Below are 16,817 nucleotides of genomic sequence, written 5' to 3' on the forward strand. Positions count from 1 at the left end.
TTCCAGTAACTCAGAGATTTACCTATTAAATAAAAATGAAATTAGTATACATATTCATGCAATGAATCAAACTGAAGTACAGGCATGGGATCCATTATCTGGAAACTCATCTAGCTTTTGCGTGTGTGAGCATTTAGGGAAAAGTAATCGTAACATGGTGCAAACTTTGCCAGTATAAGGGCATCTCTACATTATATTAACTGGGGAAAGCGTTTTACAAGGTTAAACACAGAAGGAATATCTTTAAAATGTTGCTTAACAAGTATACATGTCAGTATATTCCCCTTGTAAGCAAGGAAAGGCATTACAAAGCAAAACCTTTATGGTCTGATAGAAGCGTTAGTGTACTTTTAAAGCATTCAACTTAGCTAGGACAGCAGAAACTTTCATAGAGGTGGGCATAGAACGTATGGTTTCTATTTTTGCTGACAATACTAAATTGTGCAAAACTATAAGTTCCATGCAGGATGCTGCCACTTTGCAGAGTGATTTGACAAAATTGGAAAACTGGGCAGCAAACTGGAAAATGAGGTTAAATGTTGATAAGTTCAAAGTTATGCATTTTGGTAGAAATAATATAAATGTAAATATAAATATATCTTTCTATGCTATTATCTCGTTAGTCATGGGGCCCTGAAATAATACATAAAATCAAACAACAATTCCACGTATAAAAGCTGATTTGTTTCTAACAATGTAGAAGAAATACAGAGAAATAATAGATTATCTCCCCACAAAATGGTATGTCCTGGCAAGTCTCCTGAACCTTTTTTAAAGGCTCTACAGAATGTATCAGTATACTGCATCATGAACCCATACTGTAATAATAAAGCAATATTCTTCAGCATGACAGTGGCTGCTGCTGGCTGTGCCTTCTAATGTAATTATCACCTGATGAATGAAGGGTTATGTGGCCAAGAAAGGCAATGCTACTGGGGAACCATCCAGTTCAAAGCATGATGTTCACCTTTTAAGATAATTACTGTCAAAGACACAGCAAAAGAAAGCAGCACTAATACTAAGAGACAAATTTATTTACAGAATAGTTACAGTAAAAAACATGGCTTAGCTATCATTCATGAGTACCATGTTGATATTTTAACAATATGCAAAATTTCAGTAAGAAAGTCATGTTTTATAATTTAAGGTCAACATTAAATCAAGTAATGCAGGAGCTGTTGTACTGTATTTCTTTTTACTACACACACAAATAGTTGTTAAGGACCTCTTGCCACTTTACCAGTCATAACAAACAGCTTCATGATCCTCAGTATGCTATTGTAGTACTTCTTAAGCTAAGGAACCAAAGATGGACCCAGGCCCGTACTGGCAAGCTGTTGATTCTGGCAAATGCCAGAGGGTCTGCTGTAAGATGTCATAAACAGACACTATTTATTGGGCTGGTGGGGGGGGGGGGGCTGTTTGGGCTTCTATGTACTTGAAATGGCAGGGCCTATTTTAAAACCCAGTCCAGACCTTGATGCACCCCCAGTGCTCTGAATAGCAAGACTCTGTTCACCTTCAGTTGGATAGCTGGCTGGGGTTGCTACACTGGTAATAGTGCATACAATGGACATTTCTTCTCTGCATGTTTGTATTTATTCATTAGAGTGGAAGCCTGGCCTCAGTTTATCTATAGGGTTCAATAGACCAATGTATTTTGGCCACTGTTCTATTAAAGAAGGAAAGGTAAAAACTAAGTAAGCTTTATCAGAAAGGTCTGTGTAAATACAGCCATAAACACAGGGTTTTTTGTAAACATGTTCTTAGGGTATCTGACTTCCTCTCTCATAAAGCAGGAAGCTATGAAGATCAAGCTAAGATGGCAGCTGCTACCTTAAATAAACAGAAAGATTCTAGGGCTGATTACTCAGGTATGGTAATGCTTTCTGCAGAATAAAAAATGTTGGCAGGAAAATGCCAAAATGACTTTCCTTTTCCTTTAAAGTGATACAGACATGTTCTGGGTTGTACAGAAACAGAGTGCTTTAAAAACTACTTACTCCACTACCTTACAACAACTAGGTCCCCTCCTTTAATTAACAGAGTCGAGCAAAATATTAAATATTTAAGAGCAGGATTTCCATGTTTGTGGCCATTATAATATTACAATAATACCATGCGAAGAGATTTGTGGTGATCTTAGACATGATGGGCACCATAACAATATCACGGAGGGCCATTTTTAGCCACCATGCCTCCAATGGACAAGCCTTGGTTAGAACTCTGTTATAAACATTGTCTATGATTTTTTTTGCCACCCACTGAAGCCCAACATTACAGTTGCAGAAGCCACAGGAGAATAGATGTAGGAACTGCACACTGGAAATGAAAGGGGGGGGGGATGGGGCAGAAGGTAAAAAAAAGTCCTAATAATATGTAACCCAGTGCTGTCCAACTGGTGTCGCCCCTCCACCTGTCTGGCTGCTTTGATGTATTACCTTTGTGTAAGCTTTAAATGGTATCAGTACTGTGATTAACTGCCCCCCTGCATGGTTCACAACTCAGATTCAGGCTGTAAGCCCCTGTATTATTTAAAAATGTAAACCCCTGCACTGTTCGCACCTTTTAATGCCTGAATTATTCACACCTCAGGCTCAGACTGTAATTAACCACATTGTTCACCTGTTTACACCTCAGACAGACTGCAGGAGCAGTAGAAAACCACAAATAAACCCTGCACACTATAAAAAAACATATACTGAGGAGGTACTGCAATTAAAAAGTTTAATATATAGTTATTGTGCAAACTGTAGGTGCAGTGCCAGCATTGTGTCACTGTATGCTGTCTGTGTGTGCCATACTCTGCCTGCCCTATGCTGCCTGTGTGTGCCATACACAAAGGGAGCATAGGGCAGGCAGAGTATGGCACACATAGGCATGGTAGGGCAGGCAGAGTATGGCAGGTTTTTGCTGTACTACCACCATTAATTTGGGTATGTTCATGTGATAACACAGGTGTGGTTTAAAAAGGGGGAGTGGTCAAAACTGGCTTCCATTATCGGCCCTTCACCATGTAGGCCGGAAAAATTCCAGCCCTCGGTACCACAGAAGTTGGACAGCACTGATGTAACCCTTAGATACCCTAGAAATGTCAGCTAACCAAATATATCACCCAATTAACAGTTAATGTGGGGAAAAAACCCAAAGCAGATGCATGAAATCCAAAAGTCATTAGCAAAGTAATATCAAGATAAATATTCTAGTCTATCCCACGTGATACTGCAGAATGTTTTCAGCACTTTTTATTATAATTTTTGTAAACATGAGGATTTGCTCATCAGTTTTTCTGATGATTCTGATCAGGTACTATCAGGTACAATGCTACAGTGTAAACAGCTGATAGTAAATAGGCACTTTACTATGGATTGAAACTGGTTAAAGGAACAATAACACCAAAAAATTAAAGAGTTTTAAAGTAAATTATATATAATGTACTGTTGCCTTGCACTGGTAAAAGTTGTGTGTTTGCTACAGTAACTCTACTATAGTTTATATATAATAAGCTGCTGTGTAGCCATGGGGGCAGCCATTCAAGCTGGAAAAAAGGAGAAAAGGCACAGGTTACATAGCAGGTAACTGATAAGCTCTGTAGAATACAATAGTGTTTTATCTGCTATCTGCTATCTGCTAAGTGCCTGTGCCTTTTCTCCTTTGAATGGCTGCCCCCATGGCTACACAGCTGCATTCTTTATTTAAACCATAGTAGTGTTTCTGAGGCAAACACACCAGTTGTACCAGTGCAGGGCAACAGTACATTATATTGGAATTTCTTTTATACACTTGAATTTTTTGGTGTTACTGTTCCTTTAAGCCAGCAACAGTTTGGACATTTCTGAACAATCGGCATGTCCATTAGATCACCTTCAAAAGCTTCACTTATGTATATGTATGGAATCATTGGCTGACCCAAGACAGATGGATTGAATAAAAATCTGTTAGCAAAAAGTTTGACTCTTCATTAGATGGTATTTAAAGTCAAGTATAAAACAAAAGCTCCTACGGCTTCTTCTAAGCATTCTTGCAAATCACTTTAATTTTCTGTTTTTAATCAATTATGACATATTGTTTTTCTACTACTAATTATGGGTTTTTGGCTAAAAAAGCTCAGTGGCTCCTCTGGAAGGGGGTTTGTTAAAGGAGACATATCCTATAAAAATTAAGAATGTACCAGGGAATTATACTCCTATAGATATAGAAGGATTGTGCTTAAAAAAGTTTAGCCCCGCCCATCTGTTCCACTTCCTGCTAGATTAATTCTCTGGATGAGCTGGGGAGCCGGCGGCCCTCCGTACACTGCACTGTAGTACAGAAACCAATCAGCAGCTAGGCCGACCCGATAGGGAACTGAAGCCTCTCTTTGCTTGTGTGAGTGCAGGGCTGTGATTGGCTCTCCCCCCTCCTACTGTGCTTCTGGCAGGGACCGTTAGGACACGCCCACTCTCCATTTCAAACTCGGACAGAGAAGTGATACGATCTATAGGGAGCTCCAATAAAGGGGCCATTTTTACAGAGAGGATTAATGTTTAGCCCAAAGGGAAACCAGCACCATATATTATTTATAATTGCCTACATTAGGGTTTTCCATTTATCCAATATGCCTCCTTTAAATAAACTGTTAGTGTCTCTACTAAGGGCAAACTAAGTCCTCTTGATATTTTAGTGCTGTGCTAGTTCCAAAGTACATTTACAGTTTCAGGAGGGCTCAGTTAAAAACCTTCATTGCCCAAGGCTGGTATATGACTGATATCAAATATACCCCCATGTCTAAACACTAAGTTTGCCCTGTGAAGACACACAGAGCTACTTAGTAGCAGCTACTAAACGCCACCATAGACAATACTGAGAATTGCCTCTGCTAAAATACATGTAGAGACAGTTATCAGTAAGTGATCAGCATTGTCTATTTTTGTAGCTGTGACAAGTAGCTGCTACTAGGAGCTCCATGTGTTTTCACCCTAACACTTAGCAACCAATAAGATGTTTCCTTTAAGGTGAACAGTAAATTCTATTAATTGGTTGCTATGGGTTACTGCACCTCCACAAACTCGGTTCCTTTTATTATATAACTCCCTTCATCTGATCCAGAGTCTGAAACCAAGATAAGCAGGATAAGTGATACACTTGCTCAGTGCGTACCATCTGTCCAAGTGAAACTCTACAAAAAATGTCAGTGGTGATTTAAGCAGCACAGTGGTTGACTGCTTATTAAACTAAGATGCGCTGAGTATATAAAAGTCTCAGATTTAACAGAAGCATATATACATCAGAAAATAATCTTGCATATTTAGAATCTGTGTAATAACTCTGGAGTACTCTGGAGTACTCTGGTTGTCCAATGTTCTTATTCCTTTGTAAAGTAGACTTGGCTGGAAGGTAGCTTCCTAGCTTATTCCTAAATGTGCATGGTAAGTGTTCATTGTAAAGCTAGCCAAACTGATGGACTGCCAGACTGATCAAAAATCCAATTTATAAGGACCCCAACAGCTCATTTATCACTAGACCCAAATAGGTGCTCATTATGGCACGGGGGCCAAATCAGCCGGTTAGACCCAACTCAAGGGAGGCCAATTCAAGGAAAGATCTGCTTGTTTGGGAACCTTACCAAACAACTGGATCTTACAGTGTATGGCTATATGTTCATGCAGCTTTGAAAAACACCCTTGCCCACCTGCAGCCATTCCCTGTCATTCAAGGAAATGACTACAAAAGTGAGCATTCCCAAATATTTCTTGCAGTGTGAGCAACTGCAATAGCCAGCACATTTCTGTTTAGAAAGCAGCTCCAGGGGAACAAGAGGGATTTTCCTGAGAGGTCCTTAGTATTAAAAACGGTACGGGGCAGATTTACTAAAACCCTATTATATATTTTTAAAAATTTGACTAAACTCATTTCCATAAATGTCTGACATTTACCAAAAAATCCAAACTGAAAAAGTCAGTGTGTGATAAACTCGCAGACATGACAACTTTTCCGAGTTGTTGCCACGAAAACTCAAACTTTCCAAATTGTCGCACAAAAACCAGCATCAAAACTGTAAAACCTTCATAAAAGGGAAGGGGCATCTGCCATTGACTTCTACATGATCTCGGCAAGTTTTAGCTGGCTGATTGTCAGATTCAGACTTTTAACTGTTTGGACGCTCAGTATATCTCAAAAAAGTTGCAACTTTTTTCCTCGCAACTTTTAGTGATAAAAATCAGAAAAAACCCCCCAAAAACCAAATCTGTGCCATAAACCCGAGGAGGCACAAGATGACAACTAAAAAGCCTTTTCCATATATATTTATATATATATATATATATATTGAAATATATAGAATGCCTGAGCTGATTTGTAAAAATAGTAAAAAACACGTATCTTTAGCATTAAAAAAATGTTTTATGTTTGGCTTAAACCTATTTTTATCGATCGGAAGATTTAGTTGTTTTCAGTTGGTATTTTAGGTCTCTTGTCTGTGCATTCACACTCTTCTTTAAAATGTTGCTGACTTGATTCAGGAGACATGTTAACCTCTTTCAGCTGACATGTGGGGCAACATGCTGTGAGGCCTTTCCTCCGACATTCTGCGCACGTCAGTACAAGCTGGCAGCAGCGTGTAGTGGAGCAGAGCTTGTATTCATCCCAAGCTATACCACAGTAACAGCAGTCTAGACAGAGAAAGTAGGAAGGAAACACTACGTTAGCCAAGTCACTGTTAGCAGAATAATTGTCAGTATATCTGTTAATGCAACACATGTTTCAATGTGCTCTCACTAGAATATGTCTCATTTTAGAAGTCACTGTTCTAGACACAATTCACTGTTATAAAGAGCTTTAGCAATGAGATGCACATATAAGCAGACTGCTGCACTTACTGACTATGCGAGTGTGCCCCACTGTGCTAGTATGCCAGCATTAGGAGCTCCCTACTGCTGCAGGTGATATTGCGGTTAACAAAGGGGGGGGGGGTTCTCTAAGAAATACTACTGTTTCCCCCAACAGCAGTGTGACTGTAAAGTAGAGTTTCTGGTTCCTAGGGCCCAGTTTACCCTGGCAACCAGACCAGAAGTTTAAATGAGAGGCTAGAATATGAATAGGAGGGAGCCGTAATGGAAAGATAAGAAATAAAATGTTTAATTTAAACTGTAGCCTCACAGGGCAATAGTTATTTGAAAGCTGTAAGACAGACAAACAGAAGGAAGAAGAGGAAGGCAAATAATCCAAAAACTATAAAGAATAAAAAATGAAGACCAAATAAAACATTTCTAAGAATATGCGATTCTATAACACTAGGGGGCACATTTACTAATCCAGGAACTGGCCGAATGCGTCTGAATGCGTTTTTTTCGTAATGATCTGTATTTTGCGATTTTTCGGAAAATTGTCGCAGCTTTCTCTTTTTTTTTTTTTCGCAGCTTTCGCGCCGAGTACGAAAGTTTCGGATTCATTCAAGCTTCAGTATGGTGACTTTTCTTGGGCCAGGTTGGAGCCGCAGAGTGCAATTGAGTCCTATGGGAGGCTTCCAAAATCATGCTATGTCTGAAAGTTTCGCCCGCCGCTTACGAGCGCTCAATACGAAAAAGTTGCGACAACATACGAGCAAATTGTAACGGCCACGAAGAAGTCGCGACTTTTCGCGCAAGCCGTAATGGTTACGAAAAAGTCGCAAAATGTTCGTTTTCCAATCGGAATTTTTCCAATTCGGATTCGTGGGTTAGTAAATGTGCCCCTAAAAGTTAACTTAAAGGGGAAGAATACATAATTGAAAAGTACAATGCCTATTTAGTCAGTAAGACACAGACAAACAAGAAAGAGTAGAAGAATGAGGCTGAAATTTTTAATGGACAATTGCTTTCCCCTCAAAACAGGGAACTCAAGCACTCTACTTACTGGATATGATGTCATTGTTAGAAGAAATTGTATAACGTCCATCAAAAACAAAAAGCTTCCCTCGGAAATATCCATCCGGAAACTGCTCGAGGTATTTATGTATGCCACCTTTAAGCTGGTAAACTTCTTTGCAGACAGACTGACAACAGAAAAAAATACTTTCATTAGCAAAATACATATACAAAATAGGGCCACCATCAGGGGGTACTACAGTGAGGTGCCCCAAAGAGATATAAAATTGCAATTTTCTGTGGTTGTAAGGCTTACAGGAGAGGGGCTGAGGTGGATCAGGGGTGTGGCCATATGTCTGCAGGTCTTTTTTTTTCCAGGGGCTCAGGTGACCAATTTATAATTTGAGGCCCCTTTGGAGGGGGGGGGGTGCGATCGCCCTACCAACATAGTAGCATGGGGCCTACATGATTCTTGTTGGCTGCCTTGTACAAAAATATACAGACTGAACTGGATCAGATGGGCAGACAGCTCTTTAGAATGAATATGTTGACTCTTCTATGAAAATTCCATCATCTGAGTAACTTTTAGGTGAACAAAAGATTACAATACAAACCCTTTTAACTCTTGGGGGCTCACTAAACTCAGGCTCTTAGTGCCTCATTACCATCAGTCCTCTGGTTAAGGCAGTAAAACAATAACAATGCAACCGCTTACTGTATCTTTGTTGTACAAAAATAAGTGCCTTTCCAGGCATTCTCCAGGAAAGAATATTGTATAGTAGCTTTTAAAAGCAACATTCATATGGAAAATATAACATTTAAGATTTATTAAAAGAAAAAAAAAAGTGATATAAGAGCTCACCACAGAAAAATTCACCTACTTTCTGTTCATTCCTATTGGATTTTTAGAAACTTATTTATCTAATATTGAACTTTAATTTTCACCCATTGATAAATACAATTCTAAAAATCCCCATATTTTAATAAATCTTCCCCTAAAAGGGCAGCACAATGACTAAGAAAGTAGCACCTCTGGCTTGCTGGGATGCGGTCCTGAGTTCAATTCAAGCTTGGGCACTATCTTGAAGGAATTTGTATGTTCTCCATGTGTTTGTGTGGATCTCCTCTCTATACTCTGGTTTTTACTCACACTACAAAAACATACAGGCAGGTTAATTGCCCACTGATTAAAAACTGACCCTACTGCTAGATTGTAAACCCCACTGGCACAGGAACTCATATGAATGATATATAATCTCTGTAAACTGCTGCGTAAATGAGTTGGTGCTATATAAATAACAGATTAAAAAAAGGACCTTTATAACTGGATACAGTCTTGCACTCACCTTGGACCTGAGATAAGCAGAGCCCCTTTCACAACGAATTCCTCCAGTGCAATACATTAACACTGTCTTATCTTTAAAGAGCTCAAGGTTTTGATCGACGTAGCTTGGAAAGTAGCTGAATTTTCTGATATCTGGAGCCAAACAATTTTGGAATTGACCCTTGAAAATAAATAAAAGACAGGACACACTATAAATGCATAATGGGCTAATGCCACAACTGTTTTGTCAGCATTTTTAGCCATTAATTACAAAATTAGCTGTTACAAAACATGGAAAGTAACACAGAGCAATTCCATTTCTTTTGTTACCATTACTGTCACATAGGGAAGCTGCGGCCTTTTATACAGACTGCTTGGAACCTGAGGTTTTCCTGTTAAGGGATCTAATGTGAATTACCATACTTTAAAAAATAATTTAAACATTAAATAAACACAATAGGTTTATTTTATTTTTTATTTATTATAGAGGGAATGGCCATCCTGTAATTTGGAGGTTTCTAGGTAACAGGTTTCCTGATAAGGGAACCCATACCTGTATCAACAATAAAGAAATGTGTTGTAGATGATTCAAAGGTAGTCTGGGTTGCTGAATTTGTCACTGCACCTTATGGGAATGAGCTGATATAGAATGCATCACTTAACAAAATGATATTTGGAATCATAAATGACAGTTACAAATCATAAATAGACAGCAGGGGGCGAACGATCCGAGGTGTTTCTGCATAGTCTAGCTATGGACACCACAGCTCATACCTAGCAACAAAAGTATCAGATTATAACTAATCAAAAATAATTAGCAGTCAAGACTCCAACACAGTAAATGCAATAGCACACTTACGATTTTGCTTTCATAAAAATTGCGACAGTCCAGTAGAATTGTATTCAGGTCTGGTTTACTAACTTCAGATAAATATTTTGTAACTTTTTCATGAAATTCCTTTGGGGACAAATGAATAGCTGTAAAAAATATATATATTATTATTAACATTTATTTATAAAGCGCCAACATATTTTGCAGCGCTGTACAATAAGTATATAAACACTACAATCAAACTTACAATAAATCTATTTACAATCTGGTGATTCCACACTTGTATAGATTTGCAGGCTATCTTTACTTTAAGCCAATATCCATAAAACACGTGTTAATTCTCTGCTCAAACTATTTTGCATTACAGGAATGCAGGGTTATACAGTTATGTTATTGAAATCTATGTTAAAGTAGTAGTTCACCTTTAAATTAACTTTTAATACAATGTAGATTTTGATATTCTGAGACAACTTGCTATTGCGCTTAACTGTTAATGGTTTTTCAGTTATTTAGCTTTTCGTTCACCAGCTCTCCATTTAATATTTTAGCAACTATCTGGTTGCTAGGGTCTTATTTACCCTAGCAACCAGGCAGTGGTTTAAACGAGAAATGATAATATGAATAGTAGAGGGCCTGCATAAAAAGTAATAAAAAGTAACAATAAGAACAAAATTGTAGTCTTACAGAGCAATAGTTTTGGGCTGCTGTGGTCAGTGACCACATATTAAAAGATAACTTAAAGGTGAACCACCCCTTGAACATACCACCATTAAAATTACTTCTTATAGACTCTCAGCTGCGAAGAATAACTCATCTAGACAATTCCTACCAATAAAAAGAACCTTAAACATTTATTATTGGCACATACTACAATCTTATATTTGCATGTTATACAATTGCCTGAAGCATTCACATACCATTTTCTTTGTAAGAGACTTTTTGTGGCTCAATTCCCATTGGCACAATTTCTTGGAAGACACCAACTCTAAGGTCTGGAAAGCAATGTGCTCCACCATCACTTGTCTAAGAGTAATTCAGAAATACAAATAACAATGCACATATCTTTACACTAGTTAAAGAAAGCATATTTTCCATGTTTACACTGTATAAGTGCACAGTAGCATAACATTTTTTATGGAATTAATAATCATAGTAGGATGTTGTTGAAAAGATATTTATGGGTCTATTTTAAACCATAAAAAGAATAATTAGGCCTAAAAATTAATGGCACTGAAGTTGCTTTAAAGAGCAAATCTGAAATAAAGTGAATGGACTGTAATAAGGTAATATGTTCAAAGGTTTACATAACCATATACAAGGGATACTACTTATGTATATGTGTTCAGTGCTTGAGCACTTGACCATCTTTTTTTTAGCTATGATGACCATCAAATGTAAAAGGGTACAGGATCTATAATCTGGAATGCTTGCTGAATTTTTTTGATAATGGTCCCTCCAAATGTGATGGAGCATGCCTAAAGAGTTGTAAAAACATAAAAACCCCAATTCTTACACAGAACTAATTATGAAGGAAAAAATGTTCCGTGTTTATTCTATGGAACTTTTAAGCTGCACAAATAATTATCTCATGATATGTTCTATAAAGGTACATTTGGCATTTAGATTTGGCAATGTTCCACCATACTACTGGTGTTCCTTTAGTAAGCTGCTTTACCTACTTTATATGCAACAGCTTACCTTAAAATCTTCCAAACACATCATATCCCTGAAAAGTGGATGTGACAGCATGGTACTAATATACAGCTTGGTGGATACTTTGCTTCCGCCAACAGTTCCATTGATTCCTTCTGCAGCAATTCGGATCTAATAAGCAGAAAAGAAAACAATTTCTATTACTGAAGACCTCAGACTCAAAAAAGCTGAGGGTTCAGGCAGGGACAAATACAGTAAGGGACCCATTATCCAGAATGATCGGGACCTGGGGCTTTCCATAATTTGGATCTCCATACCTTAAGTGTACTGAAAAAGCATTTAAACATTAAAAAAAAACCTCATAGGATTGTTTTGCTTCCAATAAGGATTCATTATATATTAATTGGGATCAAGTACAAGGTACTGTTTTATTATATAATATTAATTAATAGCCATCCTGCAATTTAGAGCTTTCTGGATAACGGGTTTCCAGAAAACAGATCCCACACTTGTACTTGGTGCATTCCAAATCTTTATCAGCAAAAAACACAAAGTACACCATCCAAGTACACCAAAACCATCACTGGAGGTTGGGTGCAGTAGTTTAAATGATGGTTAGGCTGTTCAGCATTAATGTTACACTATGGGGGAGATTTATGAAGACACGAACGCTCGGAGAGTACTTTCGCCGATTTTTTCGCAACTTTTTTTGTACGCCAGCGCGACTTTTTGGTACGCTTGCGTGAAAAATTCAGAAAGGTTCGGCCGCTGTTCACAATTGTTCTGTACGAAAATTTTGTGACTGTCGGATCGGCAATACGATATTATCGTGACTAATATGATTTTTTCATAAGCATTTTCGTGATATTTGCGATCTTCAGAAATTATCGCATCCAATCCACAAACTCGTGTTATAATGAATCGGCCCCTATGTGACAGCATTTGCAAGACCTCTCTGACAGTCAGATGCACAACCTAAAACAATAAGTGAGGTGCAGACTAATTGGAATTGACTCTTTACATACAGTAACATGGCAAAATATGCATCTGATTAGTATTTTAAAAAAGATTAATTTCACAAATAATATTGAGGTAAAACGGACATTTTGGGAACATCAGGACAAAATTGTAGTGTAAAACCTGGGTAAACAATGTAAAATCAGGGAAAACACCCACTTAAATACACTGTGGGATCACAATCAGGGTATGTAAAATTGAGGTTTCACCGTAGTTAAAATTGAATATATATTACACAGGGTTTCTACACAGCACTATTCAGAATGCAAATAGTACAAAGAACTAATTGGCACGTACTTTTCCTGTTAGATGAAGCAGCTGACACATAGCCCGTTGCCAGTTACAGATCCACTGCGGATCCTTTACATCACAGTAGCAGTAGTATAAAAGTACTTCCCCTGGCTCACTGGTAAAACAAAACAAAATGATTAAGTGTCACTGGCATTTCTCAGCAAGTATTTACTTACTGTATATTTCATGCAAACCCTCTGCCCCACTGACTTCGTAAAAATATGTCATGCATAAATCTAAATATGTTACATATAGCTCACTCAGCGCTTAAGTCACCAATATAGGGATACCGCTATGCTATAGGATATAATATTAAAGTCTTAAATGTATACTTAAGTGTACATGGGAACAAAAAGGTATTTTTTCATGAAAATAGGATTTGAAATGGCAAATCCATATGTATTGTAACCAAAAGCTCAGTTGTCAGACGTAAAAACACTCCCCATTGGTTTTCAATGACAATGGCCTGCAAACGCAAAAATGCTACTTGTGCTATGGGAGGAGGGAGGATTAGAGGAGAGTTAATACCATTGTTATTAAACTCATATAGGAGATATAAAATATGGACAATATATGAGAAACATAGATATACATCTATGATCTCCCAGTAGGACGAAATCTTTGGGCAAATTTTTTTACCTCACTAATAAAATAAGCTCAGCGTGTAAAAACACTCCTGCAAACAGTCACCCTTTACATCAGCTTTAATGGTACCCCTGGACCTGTGGCACTGAGGAGTACCTGGGCCTAAGAAAAGAAGTAGATATTTATCTAGGTGGGTGTGCACAAATATTCATTTAAATAACCTCATTAAATGATTTAGGAAAATAATTTCGAAAAAGTTAAAATGTTGTAGAATATTTCATAGAAAACCAGTCTACCTTGTTAGATCATCTTGGCTGACGTCACTTGTGTCTGGTAACCAATCAAAAATAGGACACCTGTTCCAAGAGTCTATTAAAGCACCAGAGTTTTCTGAGGGTTCAGTACATGGCACAGTGGTTGCAGCAGCTAGAGCAAATTCTTCTAAAATGTATTCTGTTAATTGCAAAACTTCATTTGAATGTTGTGCAGCAACGTGCTTGTGAATAGTTGTCAGGTCCATGAATTCCAGCCCACAACATTTCCAGTGAACATCAGAATGCATAGTTTGAGGCTTATGAACAGTTGCCTGAAGTTCTTTCACAAAAAGAGCAAAGGCCTGTGGATCAAAGGCATTGTAGAGGTAATTCAGGCTATTTTAATTAAACATATTTTCAATGTATTTTAAAGTTTAACATATCCCCAGAATATAATTTATATAGTATTTATACAATTTTATTAAATAACTGTGAAAAATAAACTGCGAGGTACTTAATTATAATAAGCTTTTGCGGTTTAGAAATTCTACAGTGTTTGTAGCACAGGGGGCATGACCTTCTTCTACAATCTACATTTTTAGGTAAGAGTACAATGTACAGTTTTATTACTACAGAGAATTAATAATCCTTAATGAACAAGTAAAAGGCTAATTCACAGGGGAAGGGGGGTGCCAAAATGTTAGGCACTCCTAGGGGCTGATGTACTAAGACACGAATTCGAATTGGAAAAATTCCGATTGGAAAACGAACATTTTGCGACTTTTTCGTATTTTTTGCGATTTTTTTCGGCGCCTTTACGACTTTTCGGAAATTGTCGCGACTTTTTCGTTACCAATAGGATTTTCGCGAAAAAACGCGAGTTTTTCGTAGCCATTACGATTCGCTCATATCTTGTCGTGACTTTTTCGTATTGAGTGCTCGTAAGCGGCGGGCGAAACTTTCAGACTTAGCATGATTTTGGAAGCCTCCCATAGGACACCAATGGCACCCTGCAGCTCCAACCTGGCCCAAGAAAAGTCACCATACTGAAGCTTGAATGAATCCGAACGCTACGAAAAAATCGCAACATTTTGTGCAACTTTCGGAATGGCTACGAAAAAGGCGTGACTTTTCGCGCAAGTTTTAACGCTACGAAAAAATCGCCAGATTTTGCACAACATTCGGAATGGCAACGAAAAAGTCGTGATAATTTTCCGAAAAAATCGCCAAATACCGATCATTACGAAAAAAACGCAGTCGGACGCATTCGGCCGGTTCGTGAGTAAGTAAATGGGCCCCCTAGTGAATCAAATTAATATTTATTTTTTTCCATTTTGTATTCCTTTTTGGAATAAAATGCACCAACCCAGGGATAAAACATACCCATCTTACTCTATTCCCAGGCATCCCTTGCTTGGATTTGTGTAGTAGTGTAACATTTTATAATTTTACTTTACTGCACATGCTCAGGTGTAAGTCAGTGCTAGGGACACCTGGTAAAGGTAAGTAAAGTACTTACATTGTAATGGGGACAGATCCATCCTAAAAGTGGGATTATTTGTTACACACCAATCTATTAAGCAACTGCTTGTAAACTGGGAAGCTAACCTAACATTTAATAAATCACTTAATAACAAACTGTTTAATGTAAATATGAATATCTATACCTGGTGTATAGTGTAATACAGAGTGCAGGCAGCAGCATATTTTAACTAATAAAGCTGGCCATACACGCACCGATGATATCGTATGAAACCTTGTTTTGTACGATATGGCGGCTCAACGAGGTGACAGACATTGGAAAAGGTTGCGGCTTTTGGGACCCATGGCAAAATCTACGTTCAGGGCTGAATTGGCAGAAGAAGGTAGAATTTCTATTGTTTCTACCTCCATATCTGACGATTCAACCCTGAACGTTAGTGGAGGGTGGGAACGATCTTTCGCGTGACCAATGGTCGTATGAAAGATCGAAAATTGCTACGTGTATGGCCACCTTAAGAAGCAGTGAAAAATGTATAACGTAAACCACAAGTCTGAAGTTAATGTTAACAATAGACACTTGCAAAAAAAAAAAAAAACCAGTTACAATGCCTGCTACTGTACATACACAAAGGTACACACACGGCATGAAACTTATAGACACAATACCTTCTTTTTTGCAAATGCAAATTTCTTCCTTGTGTTGACATCTAGTCCAGCTTTGAAGTTTCTTGCTGGGGTAGTGGTTTCAGAGCCATTTACGTCTACATCAGGGAATTTCAGGTCAAGTTCCAAGCATGTCAGCATCTCTGTTCCATTGCAGCAGGAAGACAGGGACATTTTCACAAAGAATAAAATCTTGGATCAATCAGAATAATAATTTATGGTAAAAACGATTTTAGTATTTAATATAAGGCACACCTGGCACAAGTCAAACGAATGTATACAAAAAATGCCGCACATTAAAAAAAAAATGTATCTTTTAAAAGCTTTTTGAATGAAAAACCAATATCCCTTCCGATTCGTAAATTTAACAGGCGTTCCAATAAGAACTACTTATGAAAGTGCAATGCAGGAAGGCACAGCATAAGGAATCAGACGCTGTGTATCTCTAAAGTCTGAATGAAGTAGCTTCTTGGCAGAGCATGTTTGAGGCCAGCCCCCTCAATAAGGGATCAGCTGCATTTCCTAGCTAAATCTAGAGAAGCAGAGACATATTTACATGACCTGCTCCAAGAAACAAGCAGGTCAGCTTTTTGCACACATTCCCTTGACTGAAAGCAGGTTCCGGAAGTTAACGCCCTCCGCAGCCATAGACACCAAGGGAAAGAACTGTCAAGAGCGTCTAAAAAAAACCTTTTTTTTCCCACCTGTAGTCCGGAAACGGGATGTTAGTTTTTTAGCCCCCTCCCCTCAGCTTTACGCACTTTCCTGGTCGAAACAGGGTTTTTGATTGGCGTTCAGAATAGTGCCGGCTGTAGGAATCGCGTAAGAAACTCAGTGGCCAATTAGAGCGTGTAAAGAAGACGCCGCTCTTTTTCCAAGTTATCGCGAGAGCT

At 38.1% G+C, this 16,817-nt stretch overlaps 1 protein-coding gene across 3 annotated transcripts; it reads right to left on the bottom strand.

Annotated features, from left to right (window-relative positions):
• Positions 1-5,391: 5,391 nt before the first annotated feature.
• Positions 5,392-16,717, bottom strand: tstd2 (thiosulfate sulfurtransferase (rhodanese)-like domain containing 2). Of its 3 annotated transcripts, none has more exons than XM_012962476.3 (10): positions 16,629-16,717; positions 15,928-16,067; positions 13,822-14,141; positions 12,947-13,055; positions 11,678-11,803; positions 10,897-11,002; positions 10,007-10,125; positions 9,170-9,328; positions 7,873-8,011; positions 5,892-6,650 (listed from the first exon to the last, which is right to left on the bottom strand). In XM_012962476.3, the coding sequence occupies exons 2-10, from the start codon at positions 16,063-16,065 to the stop codon at positions 6,421-6,423; spliced, it is 1,446 nt and encodes a 481-aa protein (XP_012817930.2). In that variant the 5' UTR covers positions 16,066-16,067; positions 16,629-16,717; the 3' UTR covers positions 5,892-6,420.
• Positions 16,718-16,817: the final 100 nt, after the last annotated feature.

This window comes from Xenopus tropicalis, chromosome 1, assembly GCF_000004195.4.
Source record: "Xenopus tropicalis strain Nigerian chromosome 1, UCB_Xtro_10.0, whole genome shotgun sequence".
Lineage (NCBI taxonomy): Eukaryota > Metazoa > Chordata > Amphibia > Anura > Pipidae > Xenopus > Xenopus tropicalis.